The 17430-nt window shown below is 42.8% G+C and overlaps 1 protein-coding gene across 1 annotated transcript in view; it reads left to right on the forward strand.

Moving 5' to 3' along the window:
* Positions 1–17430, forward strand: part of LOC114425967 (collagen alpha-1(XI) chain) — a 45307-nt gene that overhangs the window by 7607 nt on the left and 20270 nt on the right. Inside the window, 7 exon segments of the mRNA XM_075353389.1 lie at positions 2692–2802; positions 5002–5282; positions 5930–6078; positions 15542–15703; positions 16609–16819; positions 16975–17137; positions 17213–17335. Coding sequence (XP_075209504.1) covers positions 5961–6078; positions 15542–15703; positions 16609–16819; positions 16975–17137; positions 17213–17335 — 777 coding nt within the window. The 5' untranslated portion in view covers positions 2692–2802; positions 5002–5282; positions 5930–5960.

Consider the following 17430-nt stretch of genomic DNA (forward strand, 5'->3'; position numbering starts at 1 on the left):
AATACCTTTTGATCCCTCCTCCCTCTTTTTCTCCCTCCTCTTACCCCTGTCCGCTTTCTCCGTCTTTATCAATGGGCCTCATTCATTCCCTCTCACCCTCTGCATGCCTGCGTGCCCCCCACCACCAGCTCGCTGCACACCCACCCACCCACCCAACCACCCCCCCCCCTCCACCTCTCCTCTCTCTATTCATTCCTGTGATTTTTCCCTGCCTGTACCTTTCCACGGCCCTAACGTCCCCTCCCAGGCAGCAGTTTCCTCAAACCTTCATGTGAGTCCTATCTCTCTTCTCCATCATTGGCTCGGTTTCATTACAGGGATTTTGGTATTTAGATGCAGATCTAGATGTGGTTATTTGAGGCTTAGGCAATATTCATTGGCATTTATGAGAGAAAAAAATCCCATTACATATTTTCTTTTCAGTTCCAGATATTACTATGTCAGATATGGATCTTTTACACGACAGTGCTTCTGATCATTCTGAATACAAACCTCTTCCTCACGTGTATGCTGATATATCTTCCCCAGAGGCTCCATATAGCATTGTTTCCTCCTTTTTTTGCTCATGCTATGTCAACAGTCCTTCTAGTTGCCTTTTATTAGTACAGCCATTATGCACCATCTGGGCAAATTACCCTCTAACAGTGAGTAATTGTGCTAAATTGAGCAAATCCTGGAGCTCACCTATGGCTAAATTTAACGACAAAGGCTAAGGAAGCTGCCGTCAACCTCCCACAAAAAAAGAATTGCTGAGTGTTGAAAGCCAGTAATGAAAAGGATGTGCATAAGAGACATGCTGGGAATTAGAAAGAAGAGAACACACACATTGAATTTTTTTAGTTCAGTTATCAGGTATCATCAAAAGACACGGTGTATAAATATAGTGTTCTCCTATATAAACTCTCTCTCCCTCACACACACATTCTGTTATACATCAGTTGGCATGAAAGCTTCAGAGCTTATGAACGCTCACCCCACAGAAAAACACACCCACTTCTGTGCACCCTTGCTGTACCTCCTCCTCCTCCTTCACTCTGCCCCGTCCTCACCCTTGAGCCTTCCTCCTCTTCCTCCCTCTCTCCTGCCTATTTCGAGGTATGTGGTTAGCTGGGTGTGTTTGGTGGCCAGATTGAAAATCACTGACCCATTCTCTGCCTGAATTCCCTTTTTCACCTGGCTCAGCACACCTCCTGCAGTTTCACCAGGCTGGGCCGAGTGTATATTCATGCACACGCAGATACGCACCCTCTTTGACCTCACTGTTAGCACCAAGTGTATCAGTCCACTCCCTTTCTCCGTTTCCTCCCAGGCAAGGCTCTGCTCTGATCTATTTCAGTGTGTTGTGGCTAGCAGGGTGTGTGTGCGTTTGCAGCCCTGCCCAGTAAAATACAGACTTTTCAAGGAAGTCAGCAATATAATATGGCCGCTTTATTGTAATTACAAGGTTCTCGTTTTGGAAATGTGGCGCACAGAGCGAGCTGCCCACAGGCACTTGCTCAGTGTGTCCAAATGCCATCTTTTGCCTTTACTCTTGTCTCATCCATCCTTGAAATCTCCCTTGCTTCTGTTGACCCAGATGTTTCTGCACCATGTAGCTCCATCAGCTGTTTACTAGTCACTCTTTAAATGTAGAGTCAGATGGGATTGCACTGCCTCTGATTGGATGGATTGTGAGAAATCAGTTTGGTGGGTGGCCACATCTAATAGAGAGTCCCCTCAGGGAATCCCTGTGGTCCTTATAACCCATTAATTGCTGCCCAGAAAATTATAAGGAACATACTAATAGAAATTCAGCTGACATTGAAGCCTAATTGAATAATTGTAGGGTTCACATTGACCTGCTTCACAGGGTCTGGATTCAACAAGTGGAAACACCTGCCTTTTGATGCCAGGTTATTTTAGCAGCCTCACCTCTTGGTAATGTGGTTACTAAGACTTGTCTTCGGTCTGCTTCAGGATGATGAAGTCATGCTGCTGGTGGGGACATCCATGTGGAATTTGTGGTACTTCCATAATGTGAATGCTCAGCAGATTGTGTTGATTATACTGTTGCCAAGGCAGGGCTGGTTTATCCTGCATATGTCAAAGGGTGTGGATGAAACACTGTATACTATGGCTGCACTAGAGAAGATTTTAAAGCTGAATTCCTCTTCAGATGCTGCAGGAGCGGGTGATGTAACGCTGTGCCTCTATGGCTGTATATTTGTGTGAGTAATTGTGATCAAAAGAACACTTGTGTGCAGTTTCACACTTTAAGACTGTAAAAAAGCAAACATACTTTTTAGTTAGGGTTACATTACTGCTACACAGACCCGAAGCAACATCCTCTTGCACGAGTAAAAGCCAGACTTCATGCCTTCAGGGTGCTACTTATACATGACCGAATGTCTGAGGTGACATGTCTTAGTGTCATCCTGTGGTTCATGTTGTACTGCATGCAGCTCTGTGGACGTGATAACTTGTTTGAAATGTCCAACAGAGAGATTTTATTGCTCCAGAGTTCTTGGTTCTGATGGTAACTTTGACAAAAGACAAAAACATCCCCAAAAATACATATTTTTCTGAGACGTCTTGGCCCATACATCAACCATTATTATAGTGTTGAATAACTTCCTGTTTTTACAGGAAACAGGAAAATATGCAGAAAAAGTAGCACCCTGCAAAATCATACTTGTCATCTGTGTTTTTCAGTTTGATCTCCAGAATCTGAGCATGAAGCTGCTGACTGAATCCACATCAAGTTATGTCATCGAGAGGGGCACACAACAGATTCAACCTACAGGAAGTCAGCCATCTTAACAAGTAGGTACCTGCTGAGAACATGCTGTTAGTCACATATACATACAGTCTTTTCTTTGGATTATATTTTCTATTCATCCCATGGAAAAAAGTAAGACCCATGTACCCAATGACAAGACTGGTTGATTGCCTGTATCCCCTAAAAAGGCACAGATCCCACAGATTTAGTGTTTTTGTGTGAATGGTTTGCATTTAAACAGACTGTAAAACACACAGACGTGTCAAAAGAAGGGGTGATCTCTGACAAATGATTCTTGTAGCCACAGTTTTCTGTCAGACAACACAACAAAACACAGCAGTCAAGTCCTGGATTTGAATGCTTGAAGTGAGTAAAAAATTGAACTTGCACTTAAAAGTCGAGCACAAACACATACCACACATGTCTCCTGGGGTGTCTCTTTTTACAGCCTGTGGCATCTACTTTCAGAACACAAGAGGGCCAGAACCAAACAGTCTGTCCTCAAAAAAACACTCAACCCGCTGTGTCCAGGAAGCCAAAATAAAAACCCAGAGCTGCCACACTGAGGGCGCATTTCCTGGATTTAGCTCTGTAAATCTACACTGTGTACAAATATTAAAATATTTCACAGGCGTTCAGGTGAATAACATTCTGGTTGTATTTTGTTTATACTTCTTTTTATTCCACCAATGTTTGCTTTGCAGTTCTCACTTTTGGTTTCTAGCTGCTCTGTTGACCTCCTCTTGTTTTATTCCTACTTTTGGTTTTTCTTCTACATCTGAAAACACAGAATTCTATATTGGTTTTCATATAGTAATATATAGGGTTAAAACTACCGAAGCCCAGTTTCTGATGGATAATTGATGGATGCAGCAGCGTAGCTGATGGTTTCACAGAATGATCACACACACTGGCCTCTCCTTTTCATTTTGTATACATCAAAGCTCACCCCTGTACTTTCTTTATGAGAGGGCAGTGCAATTTCTTCTTTTGGCAGGCTTGTATGCAAACCCATAGACAGAACATTACTGCTGAACAGAAACTCAAACATGGACATCTTGCCTTAACCGTGTCCCTTTCTCCTCATTTGGAAATTTGTATGTAGAAAAAGGAAAAGTCCAAAAATATCATATAATGTATAACAAGAAATGTACTGACAGATGCCAGGCTGCTGTGGGTTACTGTTTAAAGCTGTACTGCAGGACTTTCAGATAGAACAGTGTCCATTACTTTTAAGCCACGTCCTCAAAGACAGCTGCATTTAAAATATATGTAACGTATGTATGTCTATTGCTGTCCCAGAAACAGAATGCTGTCTGTCACCACAGTAAATTGTTTTTATCAAATATAAAATGAACCATGCCTTTTGCTGCTAAGCCCTCACACAGCACAATAGTAAAGGGAGTTATCTTGAAAATACCACAGAATGCAAACACACTTAACACACACCTTTCCCCCTCAGACATACACACAAATGGTGGGATGAAATGAAAGGTAGTGAGAAAGAGTGAGTGGTATAGAGCATCAAGGGATAATTACTGTTGATTACTGCTTTCTGTTTGTGAAGTCTGCTCTCAAAGAAAGTGACTAACGATGGGCTGAGAGACATTTACGAGGCAGACAGCTGGGTACATGGAAAGCTTGGAAATAGACATAGGAGATGCTGATTATGACAGGTAGGGATATGAATGCAACGTATGAAAGGAATATCTATTGAATTTACTGCTGGATGGGTTTAAAGTTGATGTTCCAGGGGTTTGATGTATTTTCGTGGAACAAATGCACACACATAAAATAACAATCATGCATTCCAATAGAGCGTTTTACTTTTTGTAAACTGTATACTGTTGGGAAAGGAGGCTCTTCTCCTGCAGAAAATAGATCATTTGTGGGGTTCTGTTACAGCAGGACTGAGCCTGAACAAGTAGGGACATTACTTTGTGATACCTGCACCTGCAAGGTGAAGGAGGCAGCAGGTGCAGGTGGAGTCCTGTGCTGATGCCAAAGGTCATTCTCATCTTAGCACAAATGCTGCTGGTTTTACTGCTGGACTGTTAAAACAGTTAAAAAAGGAAAAACTGTGTTTTGCTTTCTGGATTCTTTAGACCTTTAAACTTTTTGCAGCACAGAGCCTTCAATAGTTCTATTAGCTTAAGAATATTGCTTCAAAATGTCAAATTAAATCAAACTAACCGATATACTGACTCGTAAATTCATTTAATCATGTTTGTCTTTTTTCCCAGTAGTCTCTTGTCTCCCTCGCTGCCCCTCCACACCTGAGCTGATGCTGCAAAACAAGGCCACGTGGAGCTGACCAATCAGAAGGGCGCCTTGGCTTCAGTGAAATGGGCGTGGCTAGTGGCGCGGACAGACGTCTGATTGGTTGTCCCGCCGCTCACTCACGCTGAAGCACAGCACAGAGCGCGGTCCTGCTTTCTCATCCTGGAATTACCTGAAAAGTTGTTGGTTTATAAAGCCGGCAGTAGGCTTACATGTCACAGACACAGAAAGTAGGAAACAAAAGGTAAAGAGGAGTCAAGGATTGTTTAGAAAATACTTTTTTCCCTGAACTCCAAACTTTTATTTAACCGAAAGGCGGTTAAAGTTATGTGGGTGTGCTGAAATGGTCTATTATTGAAACTGTTTAGTTCGCACTTTCAGACGTTCTTTCGTGTATGTGCGCCCAGTGCGCAATTACGCACGCCCTCTCCCCTTTTGGACATTCTCTGTCTCTCTCTCTCTCTCTCTCTCCCCCTCCCTCTCTCCTTTTTTTCTTCACACACACACATACACACATGCTCTCACTCTTCGTGTGAGAAAGTAAAGAAGGGGAGAGGGAAAGAGAGAGAACGGAGAGAGAGCGTGATTCCAGGTCTCTCTCTGCTGCTCTCTCCACTTTGGGTACTTGTACCCAATCTGACTCAATGGGGCTTTAGCACTAAGGGGTTAAACTTTAAAATAAAAGATATTTATTCATCCCAAACCCCTTTTAGTGTTTAGGTTTTGTGCATTAACTTGGGTAACTCATAAAGGAAAGTCTCCAGGAGAGAGGTAGAGACGTCTCCAGAGGCGTGCCTTTTTGTCTGTTGCCTCACAGAAGGTTCAGTCGGGCTCCTCTCATCGGCTGGCTTTCTGTGAGAGGATAACATCCCACATATCCTACATCTACAGCTGAACCAGGCCGGCAAACTCCTGCAACACTATGGATATTGGAGCATGTCCCTTCCGGAAGAAACGGAGACCATGGCGCATGGACTTCTCATCTTTCGCCTTGGTAACCGTTGCGCTCGCCATGTGCCAGACGACCGTGGCTCGGGCAGGTAAGAGAGTTTCTCTTATTGACACGATGTTTAGTTTGCGTTTGTGTTTTAGTCACATTATGCTCTCAACGCTGTGCGTAGTAAATGTAACCTCACTCCCTGTTGGATACTTGCGCACCTGACTCTGTGAAGTTTCCCAGAAAATGAAGTCAGCGATGCTCCATCAGCACTTGGACCCACACTCTTCAAAGTCTATTGGGCATTTATTTCATGAGGACCAGCACACTTTGAAGTTTGTGCTTTCAGTGTGTCCTTGAAATTCCCGATTCCTGTGATCCATAAGAGCACAGGACTTGACACAAAGTTAGTTTGAAAATCTAAAGAATACATGCAAAAAGAAAATTTGAAAAAAGATACTCACAACTTGAGAAATGAGCTAACAAATTATGTTTTTTAGATTATTTACGGTATTTGTATCGTAAAACGTATCTTTAATATTTTCTGTCCGATAATAGATGTTCTGCATGCTCCTTATAAACCAACGATCACAGAAGATTAGTTGCTTATACATTGTCACGTTTCCTTGTTAATTCTTTTCATTGAAATATTTCATGGTTTATTTGGACACAAATAAACAGCTGCCTCCCTCTCTGAATGAGTAGCAGCCTGCTGACAGGTGTCATCTCACCAAACGTTGCATTTAACTGTTGGACTAAACATTTCAGGCACGTTGTTGATTCTTTTAGTAATTTTGAGCAGTTTGTCCGAGGTATCAATTTGATCCATTCTATCAGTTTTACTACGAGAATTCTAATTAGTTTGATCAAAATGAAACTCCTTTTAGGCACTTCTATATCCGGAGGGGGAAAGGGTTATGACGGTGCAAAGACCTTTCAGGCCTAAACATCCCGTGCATTGGATTTGAATTTTTTGCAGCTGGAAGTTGATGTGTGTGTGTGTGTTCATGAGCCATGGAGCAGCAGCTGCGTGAGGTTGTCTGGGTGTTTACCAGTTCAGCCTGTGGACCAGTCCATCCATCAGTCCCTCTGGTTGGCCAAGGAGGAGGAATTTTAGGCCTGTAGAGTGATTTACGCGTTTTTAGCAGCATTCAAACATCAGACATGGTTTGTGAGGGAGTGAGAATAGATGTGATTACACATTTTTGTTTGTCAGTGCTATATTATGATGCACCGCGCTTTTAGTGAAGTTTTGCACCCTCTCCCCTTCCCTCACTCTCCGCAGATAAGTTGAAGGAATGATCTGTATGTGCTGCAGTTCCCTGACGCACCACTAGCTGTCCCGAGTTATTTTAGACACAGAGAATCCATTGATTCACCTGAGTCCATGAATTTAGATCGAACTGGACATTTTTGATGAGGAATGGCACACGGGGACTCAAAGAAAAATAGAAATATTCTCAAAAATGCAGCAACACTTAACAAACACGATACTAGACATAGAATGTGGGAAGCGGCCAGTTGTGGATGAGTCTGATCTTTTGACGATCTTTTTTTACCTACATTTTGTCATTGAAGTACAAGAGGAGATGCCTCCTGTGCAATTACGCATATACCAAAACAGTTTAATTTACTTTAACTTATTTATATAAACTTATTTGAGAAATGCTTCATGAGTTTGAGCGGCTCTTTATTCTTCGTTTGCATATAGGTTTCGGGACAGTTGGTGCAGCTTAAGGACCAAGGAGGCTTTTGTAACATGACTTGCCTCCTCCAGTGTATTTTTTGGCCCCGTTTCCATTTTCAGATTGCGAGTGGCGATTGCACCTTCCCGTCGTCTCCCGTGTGTATTTTGGAGGCGGAAGCCTGAGACATTTTTGCTTTTTATGAATAGGTTGTTATGCGGCTGTGCACCTCGGTCGCAGGGGTTTGGGAGTGAAAGCATTTAGTGTCTCCCTGTCTATGTGCGCTTTGTACAGATCTGTTTGTATATGCGTCTGTAAGCTATGGATGTTTTTTCTCAGGGTGTGGAAATGTATGCCACATGTATTTGAATGCGTCTCTGTGTGCGCAACTCCTGCAGCAGGTTGTGTTTCTTATCTTAAAGGATACTTATAGAGGTGGTGTTTCGTTTTGCTGTAGAAAAAGTCTTTTGGTTACCTGACCATGTGATAATGTCAGAGTGACGCAAACAAAACGCTCCTGTTACCTGTAAGCGTGCGCCTGGCCTCACTGAACCAACGCGTTATTGGTGTGTCAGGACGCGCGTTCCTGTGCGCGCACGGTGTAGCGCAGTGGCAGATGTGAGTGTACATTATAACAGCGCCCCACCCAGGCAGTGAAAGACCGATTTAGAGAAAAAAGTGGTCACAATTTCTCATGTTTATTCTTTCTTCCCTGAGAGAATGAAGACTAGAAAAAAGTAGGGGGTTGGATGAGGCACAGCCATCAGCCAGGGAGCAGCCAGCCCAGAGAGGCATGAAAGCATAGTTTTGTTCAAAGGAGAAGAAAATCAGAGGGCAATATTTTCTTGACATGGATGTTCCTCAACCTCATTTCAAAGCAGAGCTCCTCAAAGGGCAGTCTGTCTCCGTTTGGCTAAACATAACATAACCCTGCTCTCCCTCTCACTCTCACTGCTGGTGAATAGAGCTACTATATGTGGCGGCAGAGCAGGATTTTGACAGTTCGCTCCTGTGACTGTATGGAAGTGTGTGGTATTTCAGGCTTCTGTTGGTCCCATGTGAGTCAGTCTGGCAGCTTTAACCTTGTCCCCTTGAATTTTCCTATGGCTGGCCATGGTACCCTGTGGCTCTTTTGTGATCCACATCCATCCTATCACTGCTTTTTAATGTACTTTTTAATTGTACATTCATTTACATGTAACACAGGTGTTTAAGTGGAGTGCTGGAGTTAGTATAGTTTGTGCCCTGAGCTGAGCCTTCTAGGCTGTCCTTACTCTCATTCAGAGAGACTGCTGTCATCAACACTGCAGGAACTCCCTCTTTAAGTGCCTGTTAATATCCACTGGTTTGAAGATGTCAACGAAGCGGGAGGCTGAACATGTAACAACTCTGGCACGGCTAACACTGTCATTTCCTTTTCACACGTCTCTGTGCAAACTCTGCCTGTCTTCATTCTGAGTCTTAACTGCAGATGCAAAAACCACATCTGCATGCACAGATAAGGCCCAGACTGTGGTTGTAGCTGATGTGCACTGTGACACCTCTCAGGCCTCAGATTTAAACCATGACATCCAGACTGTGAACAGCCTTTCTCAGATAAAACCACAGTAACACTGCAGACTTACGGGAGCAGAGCGAGTAGAAGACAGTTGTTCCCTTTTTGCCTTGGTTTTATAGGTGATGATTTAGTGGTTTGTGTGTGTGGATAATCATTCCTTCGAGACATTCCGTTTTAGCAGAAGATGTACAACGACGACGGCAGCAGAGTGTGCCAACTTTATAATGACAGACTGTCTGTATAGGATGCTATTCCGAGTCACTGTTATTTTGCTGCTTCTAGGAAGTCAATGTAGGAGGGAGCAGGGAGACCAGATGTGTACTTTTACATGTGATGTTAATGTACATCTCTTTTCCAGACATCAATGCAGTCTCTCCATTTGAAAATTGCTTCTAATGTTGATCAGTCAGTTTTAGACTTCATGGAAAAAGAGCCTCTGCAACATCAATGATCACAGAAAAGTTCTTTTTCTCGGCAGCAGTTTTTTGGGACTTAAAGGATCCTGATGCAGTGCAAGGCTTTTTTTAAAATGTATTTCTTTTTCACACTAGTTTGTTTTGATCACATTTACAGACTGGAGACTATCCCATCAAGCACTGGGAGTAAGAGAGGGGAAAAAAACAGAACAATGTTAGATAAAGAAATTAAACAATAATTGAACATTATATGGATTATGAGGAGCCATTTAATGATTTTAAAATAACTGCAAGAATTACAGCAGGGGTAACTTAACTTATTTTTCATATTTAAATGCTTCTCTTCATACATTTTATTTTACATCTCTCACTATCTGGACATATTTAAGATTATCTCCCTGCAGAAGTGCAATAGTATGGACCACAGCACATCATGTCACAGCCAGGTAAAGTCCTCCAGCACTGCTCTTTACTCCACTACCTCTGCACGCTTGTTTTTGCAACTTAATTACACCCATAAAACTCCAGACTGTAGGGTGTATTTCTTATGTGGGGATTTCCAAACTGACAAAAAGCATCACTGTAATCAGTGCTGGCAATTATTATTTAATGCTGGTCCACTGATCTTTTCTTTATTATAAGTCTGACTTGTCTTCTTGGCTGCAACTAGTCATTACTCAGAAGATATTTGAAGATACATACATTGGCTGCACAGTTTCATATACAAGTTTCTAAAATATCGATTGAGACGATTCTATCCTTACATCAACTTATGTTAAGTTTGCATTTTTCCTCTAAAAATGCTTTGCTGTGTTATCATTGGTTAACTATCACCAGTTGAACCTTAGTGGAGACTGTGAGGATGTGTACAGGCAGAGCTGAGCTGGCTTATCACTCAGCAGCCTTTAGACTGCTTTCTAATTTTGTGCTCTATACATGTGATAGCACATTACATGGAACCACTGAGTGTCTCCTGGTCAGGCCTCTCTGGTCCCGTGTAGGCCATTGTGGTGTCAGTATCCACCCTCAGATCCAAACTGAGCCTGCGGCCTTCTGCCCTGAAACCACACGAGACTCTGGCATGATACACGTTGGCATCATCAGTGGAGCACACACAGACCGGCCACATAATGGTACACAGGGAACTGCAGTACAGTACAATTTGGCACTGGCCTGCATTGAGTTATACACCACATGGGCTGTGGGAGTCATTAGTATAGATACTCTAAAATTAGCACTGTTAGAGGGGGGTGTTATGAGCCAGAAACTAAGGATAGAGAGCTTACAGCCACAATTATGAATGTAATTTTGAATAAAGTCATGATCTGTCTGAGACAGAAGGAGGAGGAGCTGACATGCAATTGATTGATGATGTCACTCAGATGTGAGGTTCAAAGCCTCACCTGCTGATCACAGCTGATCGCCGTCTCTGTATCTAAAGAAAACAAAAGTATTTGAGAGTTATTATTATTTATTATTATTTTAAGTGAAAGCTGTAGAAGAATGGTGATTTCTGCAAAATCCATCCCTGGCCTGTGCACCTGTTGGTAGACTTGATTTAAAATCAAGTGTCAATCAGTGTGTTTGTCTCTGCAGGCAGCCCACAGATTTGTCAATAATGCTGCTGTTGGCATATTATTTGAAATTAGGTTGTTGTTTAGTAACTCTGTTTGTGGTAAGTCTTCTGCTGCTGCTGTTCTTCATCATTTCCTCCTTTGTCTAAGTTACATTTGAGATTCAGTGAGGCGTTACTGTCATTGTCATGTCTTTATGAGCCATTTTTCTCTTCTGGAGCAGCATTGCAGACACTGTCAAAGACATCTACAACCTCAAGCTAACAACCAGAAGCGTCAGTTTATACCACATAAATAATATACATTCTAATATTCTCCTTTTTACAGCACGAGACCTCATAATAGATTTTCTGTCTGTGTACAGAAGGCATTATAAATACATTTTAACTATAGAGCAGCATGTTGGAAATTATAACCTGCAGTCAGAATTCTGCTCATACTTCTTACCATTGTGGTCAGCTGGGTGGATGGAGACGCAGCTGGTGGCTGAGGAGCAACCGGAGTTTAGTTTAGGGTTTTTCAGTTTGGAAATTAACTTTATAATAAACTCTTTCTAATTTATTGATTCTCATTTGACTCACCGCAAACAACCTGCCACCATGGCTCATTCTTAGAAATGGCAGCAGACTGAAACATTAAACTGTACACTTGTGTGTGTGTGTGTATACATGTGTGTGTTAATCTGTGGTCAATATAGCACATCCCTCTTGCTCTGTGTGTCTAACAATGTGGTCGTTGTGTAAAGGTGAGAGGTGAGGGGTCAACGTGTCAGCTGGAGTGTGTGTCTGGTATTTGGCACAGCTGTAACAGAAAAGAAAGGGCACACACACACACACACACAGAGATGCACGTGTACATACATAATATACATACACAAAGATTGTCACACAGAACATCTAAGACAAGGAGCTGAGGAGAGGAAGGTTGCATTGATACAATGACCCAGGGCCCAGAGAAGGTGCCATGTGTGTGCTTCCTATTATCATTTGTAGGTTGTTTCTTGTTGCACTTTCTTCACTTGTGATGTGTGTAGACTGTGCAATCTGTGTGTTCTGACAGCTTAGGTGTGTGTTTTCTGACAGTCTCTGCTTAATACTTACTTGTTCAGTCAGCATCAGCACTATTTATCTCTCACTCCTGTGAATGTGTGTCTGTTTGCATAGTGTGTGTACAAGCAAACACTGATGTGTAACATCATGGGGTTTCAGCCCCTTCAACAGGCCTGGACTGTGTGCTGTTAACAGTGCCACCAGGTTAATTGATCCCCTTTCAGCTCCATCTAGTGGCGACTTTGGTGAACTACAGTAGTGCGATTTGTGCTATTACAGTTCACAACCCATTTTACAGTGAGTCTGCCACCCAGGGTATCACATATGTTTTCTATCAGGTTGTAATAAGCTGGTGGTCTCTGTGTTTGGTCAGTTGTGGTCTTGCCATGAAAAGGAGTGTGTTGGAGTATAACAGTGACCGATTTGTTTCAGTCATGGGGCACCTGTTGAAAAAATACATTCATCCCGTACCGAGCAGATATTTTGAAAACAGTCTGAAAGGCTGGGTATAAAGTTTAATTAAAGGGTTAAAGATTGAGTTTTTCTCAGAAATCAACTGGTGACTACCTTTTCGCCTCAGTATTTCACTGATAAAACTTAAAAATAAAATAAAACAGATAGTGTATGTTTTATCCATTAACATACTGTGTTTGTATCTCCTTGTTAGTGTCATGTAATTGTATTTTACATTGAACTTTGGCCAGTATCCTGTCAGTTGCTATAACTGTACAGACTACTGTAATCCTGGTTGTAACAGCCCTCACGTGTCTGGCAGCCCTGTTTCCTGTCTTAATGACAGCTGTGTAATTTGCCCACATTTACATCAAAAGGCCGCAGCCATCTGTAAGTGCTTATGGCAAGAAAGACTGGGCACTAAGAAAGAAAGTAAAGAAACAGAGTTTGTCCCCTCGGCTGTCTGTTTTCCCACCATGTCTAGTTTCATATTCGCTACTCCTCGCCTGGTGAGGTGCGTAGGTGCATTTCTCTGGCCTGTGCTGTGTGTACCTCTGTGGCCCTGCATGCCTGTTATTTTTGTGGGTGTGTTTTTGTCGTGATTGTGGTCCTCCAGGCAGGAAGGGCCCCGGCTGCAGATGTGAGCTGGGAGCTGGGAGCAGGGAGCGGGGAACAGAGCAGCACATTGTACTGGGCGTACTGGGGGGAGCCCAGGCTGCAATCTGATCCGGTATCCTGCCATCGCACAACCACGCTGTCTACTGTCACTGCCTGACCCCCCTGAAAGAACACACACTCCACCTTGGCCTGAACCTCTCTCTCCTGACTTCTTCCTCACTTTGCCGTCCCTGATTTCAAACTTTGCCTCATTCCCATCATTCCAGTGTAAAAGAATTACAAAAAAATACAAATCTGGAAAAGACAGGAAGCTTTTGTTTGCTCTGTTCATAAGCAGCAAATGTTTCCTGTGATTCTAAATATGATAACACATTTACACCTTTCTGGCAACAGCTATTTACTTTTAAAAAGTGTGTCTGTCTGCTGTCTTTGTTTCTGTTATTGCATGTCTCATGTTTCCATATCCACTGACTATCTACTCTCCATTCTGTTCATATCCACCTTTGTTTTCAAGGAAGTTTCTGTTTGGGATGATGAATGTAGCATCTCACCACTACACTATCAAACTCTCAGCTTCCCTCCATCATCTCTCTCTTTCTGTCCCTCTCCGTGTCTTCCTTTTCCTCTGTCTGGTGTAGAATGACATTAATAGGCTCTGGTCTAGACACCCAGGGGCAATGGTAACACACCATTTGCTCTGTCTGAATAAATATTACCATCTGTGGACCTACTTGACTAACTGTAAACTCTGAGACACTGGGTGTCACCTAAACAAGTGCACCACTGGTGGGATCGGTGACACACTTTACGACACCATAAAAAATGTTTATATATAATTCAGTGTTCAGGATTTCAGCGGACATGTCAGTTTGATTACAAGGGTTGTTGTTTCTATTTGTGACAGCATATTTGCCTTTTCGTCTCTCTGTGTTAACACCTGATAAAATACCACACAACAAATTCACACTTAAATTCACGTATATTGTACGTTTTTCCTTCATTAATACCTGAAAAATTACATTTAATGAATGTGCCTGTGGAACAAAAAAGATAAAAGTTATAAATTAGGCAGCTTGGCCTGGTTGTAATCTTTTCCTCAGGGCCATCACAATGCATCATCAGCACAGCAAGTAGCAGCAGACCTGACTGTAAATGACCAGCCAGGTCTGTGGGAGGATGATTGCTTTCAGGAAAATGTGAACATCAGGTGTTGGTTTTACAGCAACCTCACTTCAAAACATATACTTTATGCATATACACTCTATAACTGCATTTCTTTTAGGTTGTCAGATTGCTAAATATTCTTAATCCCTCTGTTTTTAAAGCCTAGTTGAATCAAACATGTTTGTCATTCCATCTTTAATTTAGACAAAAGGATGCAGCAGCTCTGGAAAACAGTAGTTTATCTGCAGAATATCTATGCATATATCCACACTGTTTAATAGTTCAGTATTTATCACAGCATAGGTGATTTCTATACAGGTTTCTTTTCAAAGTCCCTCTGAGCAATGTGAGAAAGCCAACAAACCGCAGTGCAGACTGAGAGTGCAGAGCCGGTCTGGTTGTCCTCAGCGTGTGAAAGTGGCAGCAGGATGTGAGACTGCTGGTTCAGTGTGCGTTCCTGTATGTTCTGTCAGTGTGTGTGCATCCCTGTGTATTGTTTTGTGTATTGGTGTATGTCAGATAAATCTGTGAGATGAAGGCGTTATCTGTTGGACTCTGCCCTATCACACCAACAGTGACTTGTTTCAGTTGCCTGATAGATGGCAGCAGAATAGAAGGCACAGTCCCCACTCTGATTTAAACTGAGCTTTACTGTACCTGCCCTGCACTGGGTCATATATGTGGCTTGGACTCCTGCCCATTTGCTCCCACACAGGGCTTCCTTTCTTATATTATACCTAAATGTACAGTGGTAGCCATTGTGGTCATGCTCTGTACCTGATCTGATATCACATAGTGGTGCACAAACATTTAAGATTACTTTCAATATTTAATTTTTTGATCGTCTGGGGAACTTCAGGTCAGTGCAGCTGCAAAGAACGGCTGCAATGAAAAGCTAAACTGTTTTCTAGATCTGATGACATTGCGGATATGCTGTTGAAGCTTTTGTGGTACTCTGTGACAGAGCAGCTTCTCTAACAGGTCAACTATTGTAATCTATTGCTACAAAATGTAATGACAGTTTTCTTCTCATGCTTCTCCTTCATTAGACCCAGTGGACGTGTTACGGGCTCTGCAGGTTCCCTCTCTCCCCGAGGGTGTGAAGAAGGTTCCCGGCTTCTGCACATCCCGTCGTTCCAGCAGCCCCGATCATGCCTACCGTATCACCAAGAAGGCCCAGATCTCTGCCCCCACCAAGCAGCTCTTCTCAGGTAGGTTTCAGTCGGTCGTGACATCAGGGTGACACCCCCCCCCCTGTAATGTACATAAAGCTGTTTGATCACTGAGGCTATTAACAAGGTAATAGCACAGAAATACAAGTCATTTCTTAAATAAAGACAGGTGGTATTCTAATAATAGCAATAACTACCTGTAGGTCATACTGTAAAGGGTTTTTGGCATCAACAATATTCCAGACATACAGCCCTGTTTTAGCTTTAGTGGATACCTAACATTCATGTAGCATGTACCATGCTTTAACCCAGTGTCCAATCAGAGTGTAAAATGGGCATTGCATTTCATATTTATGAAGAGTTCCAGCATGACACCTATACTTACCATTACAGGTTGCTATTTATGTTTGGATGTATTTTAAACTAAGCTTTCTGGAGTGAAGTGAGGCTGTTATGTCTCTCTGCTAGATTGCTCATGGATATAAAGTATAATTATGTGTTGCTGTGCCGGAGCTGAGTTAAACTGTGTGAAAGAGCCACAACAAATTAACTTTAGAAAACTGTCTGACACCCAGGGATGAGGAGAGAAATAGAGAACATAGCACTTATGTGGCTATGAAGAAATCCTCAAAAGTCCAAAATGATTTTGAGTTTATCTTATGAGGTTTAGTCTTCCATTTCCAGCTGTGCCTACCTGTTATTATGTGCTCATATCATCTCTACCAGCATCACTTGGGACTATATTCTGTAATCCTGACAGATCTATCACTTTAATTCTCTTACGATAATCATTATTTTCACATTTGCTCCCTCCTCGTAGCCATCTTTCTTTTACCCACACTTCCCAGTTCTCCCTTCTTTCTCTCGTCTTTTTCTTGGTAAATAAATGTTCTGGCACATAGTCACTAGCAATTTTGTGAGTGTATTTTTCTCCTCATCGTTAGGTCGTTTCCCGGAGAACTTCTCCATTATGGCTCTGGTTAAGGCCCAGGCAGGTCTGCAGGCCTTCCTCCTCTCCATCTACAGCGAGCAGGGCATCCAGCAGCTGGGCATTGAACTGGGACGTTCCCCTGTTTTCCTGTATGAGGACCAGAATGGCAAACCGGCCCCTGAGGACTACCCACTCTTCAGAGGCGTCAACCTGGCTGATGGCAAGTCAGTAACCAGCAACAACCAGTTTGTGACTGGTTGAGATGACATGATTGGGGTTGTGTGGGTTGGAAATGGCTTTTAGCTTGATGCAGGTTCTATTTAGCCCTGTGGTCACATTACACATTTATGTGCCTGTGGTTCCTCCTCCTTGTCTCTAGGTGGCATCGCATCGCTCTCTCTGTTTCCAAGAAAAACGTGACCCTGCTGCTGGACTGCAAGAAGAAGATGACCCGTCCTCTGCCTCGCGGCAACAACGCAGAGGTTGACACCAATGGCATCACAGTGTTTGGAGCCCGTCTGCTTGATGAAGAGGTTTTCCAGGTGAGGACCATCATCAGTGTGACTGTGCTGGTGACTTTGTGCAGCTACATAAGTATGTATTTATTTTCTCCACAGGGAGACATCCAGCAGCTGCTGATCGCCTCCAACCCCCAGGCTGCCTATGACTTCTGTGAACACTACAGCCCTGACTGTGACTCTCCTCTGCCCAAAACCCAGGCTCAGGACCCCAACACATACGTGAGTAGAAGCACCACAACACAATGAGATTTGCTATCCCTACACAAATTAAACTTTAATCAAACTGTCCCCCTTCTTAGTGAATAATCATCTGT

Source organism: Parambassis ranga, chromosome 2 (genome assembly GCF_900634625.1).
Source record: "Parambassis ranga chromosome 2, fParRan2.1, whole genome shotgun sequence".
Lineage (NCBI taxonomy): Eukaryota > Metazoa > Chordata > Actinopteri > Ambassidae > Parambassis > Parambassis ranga.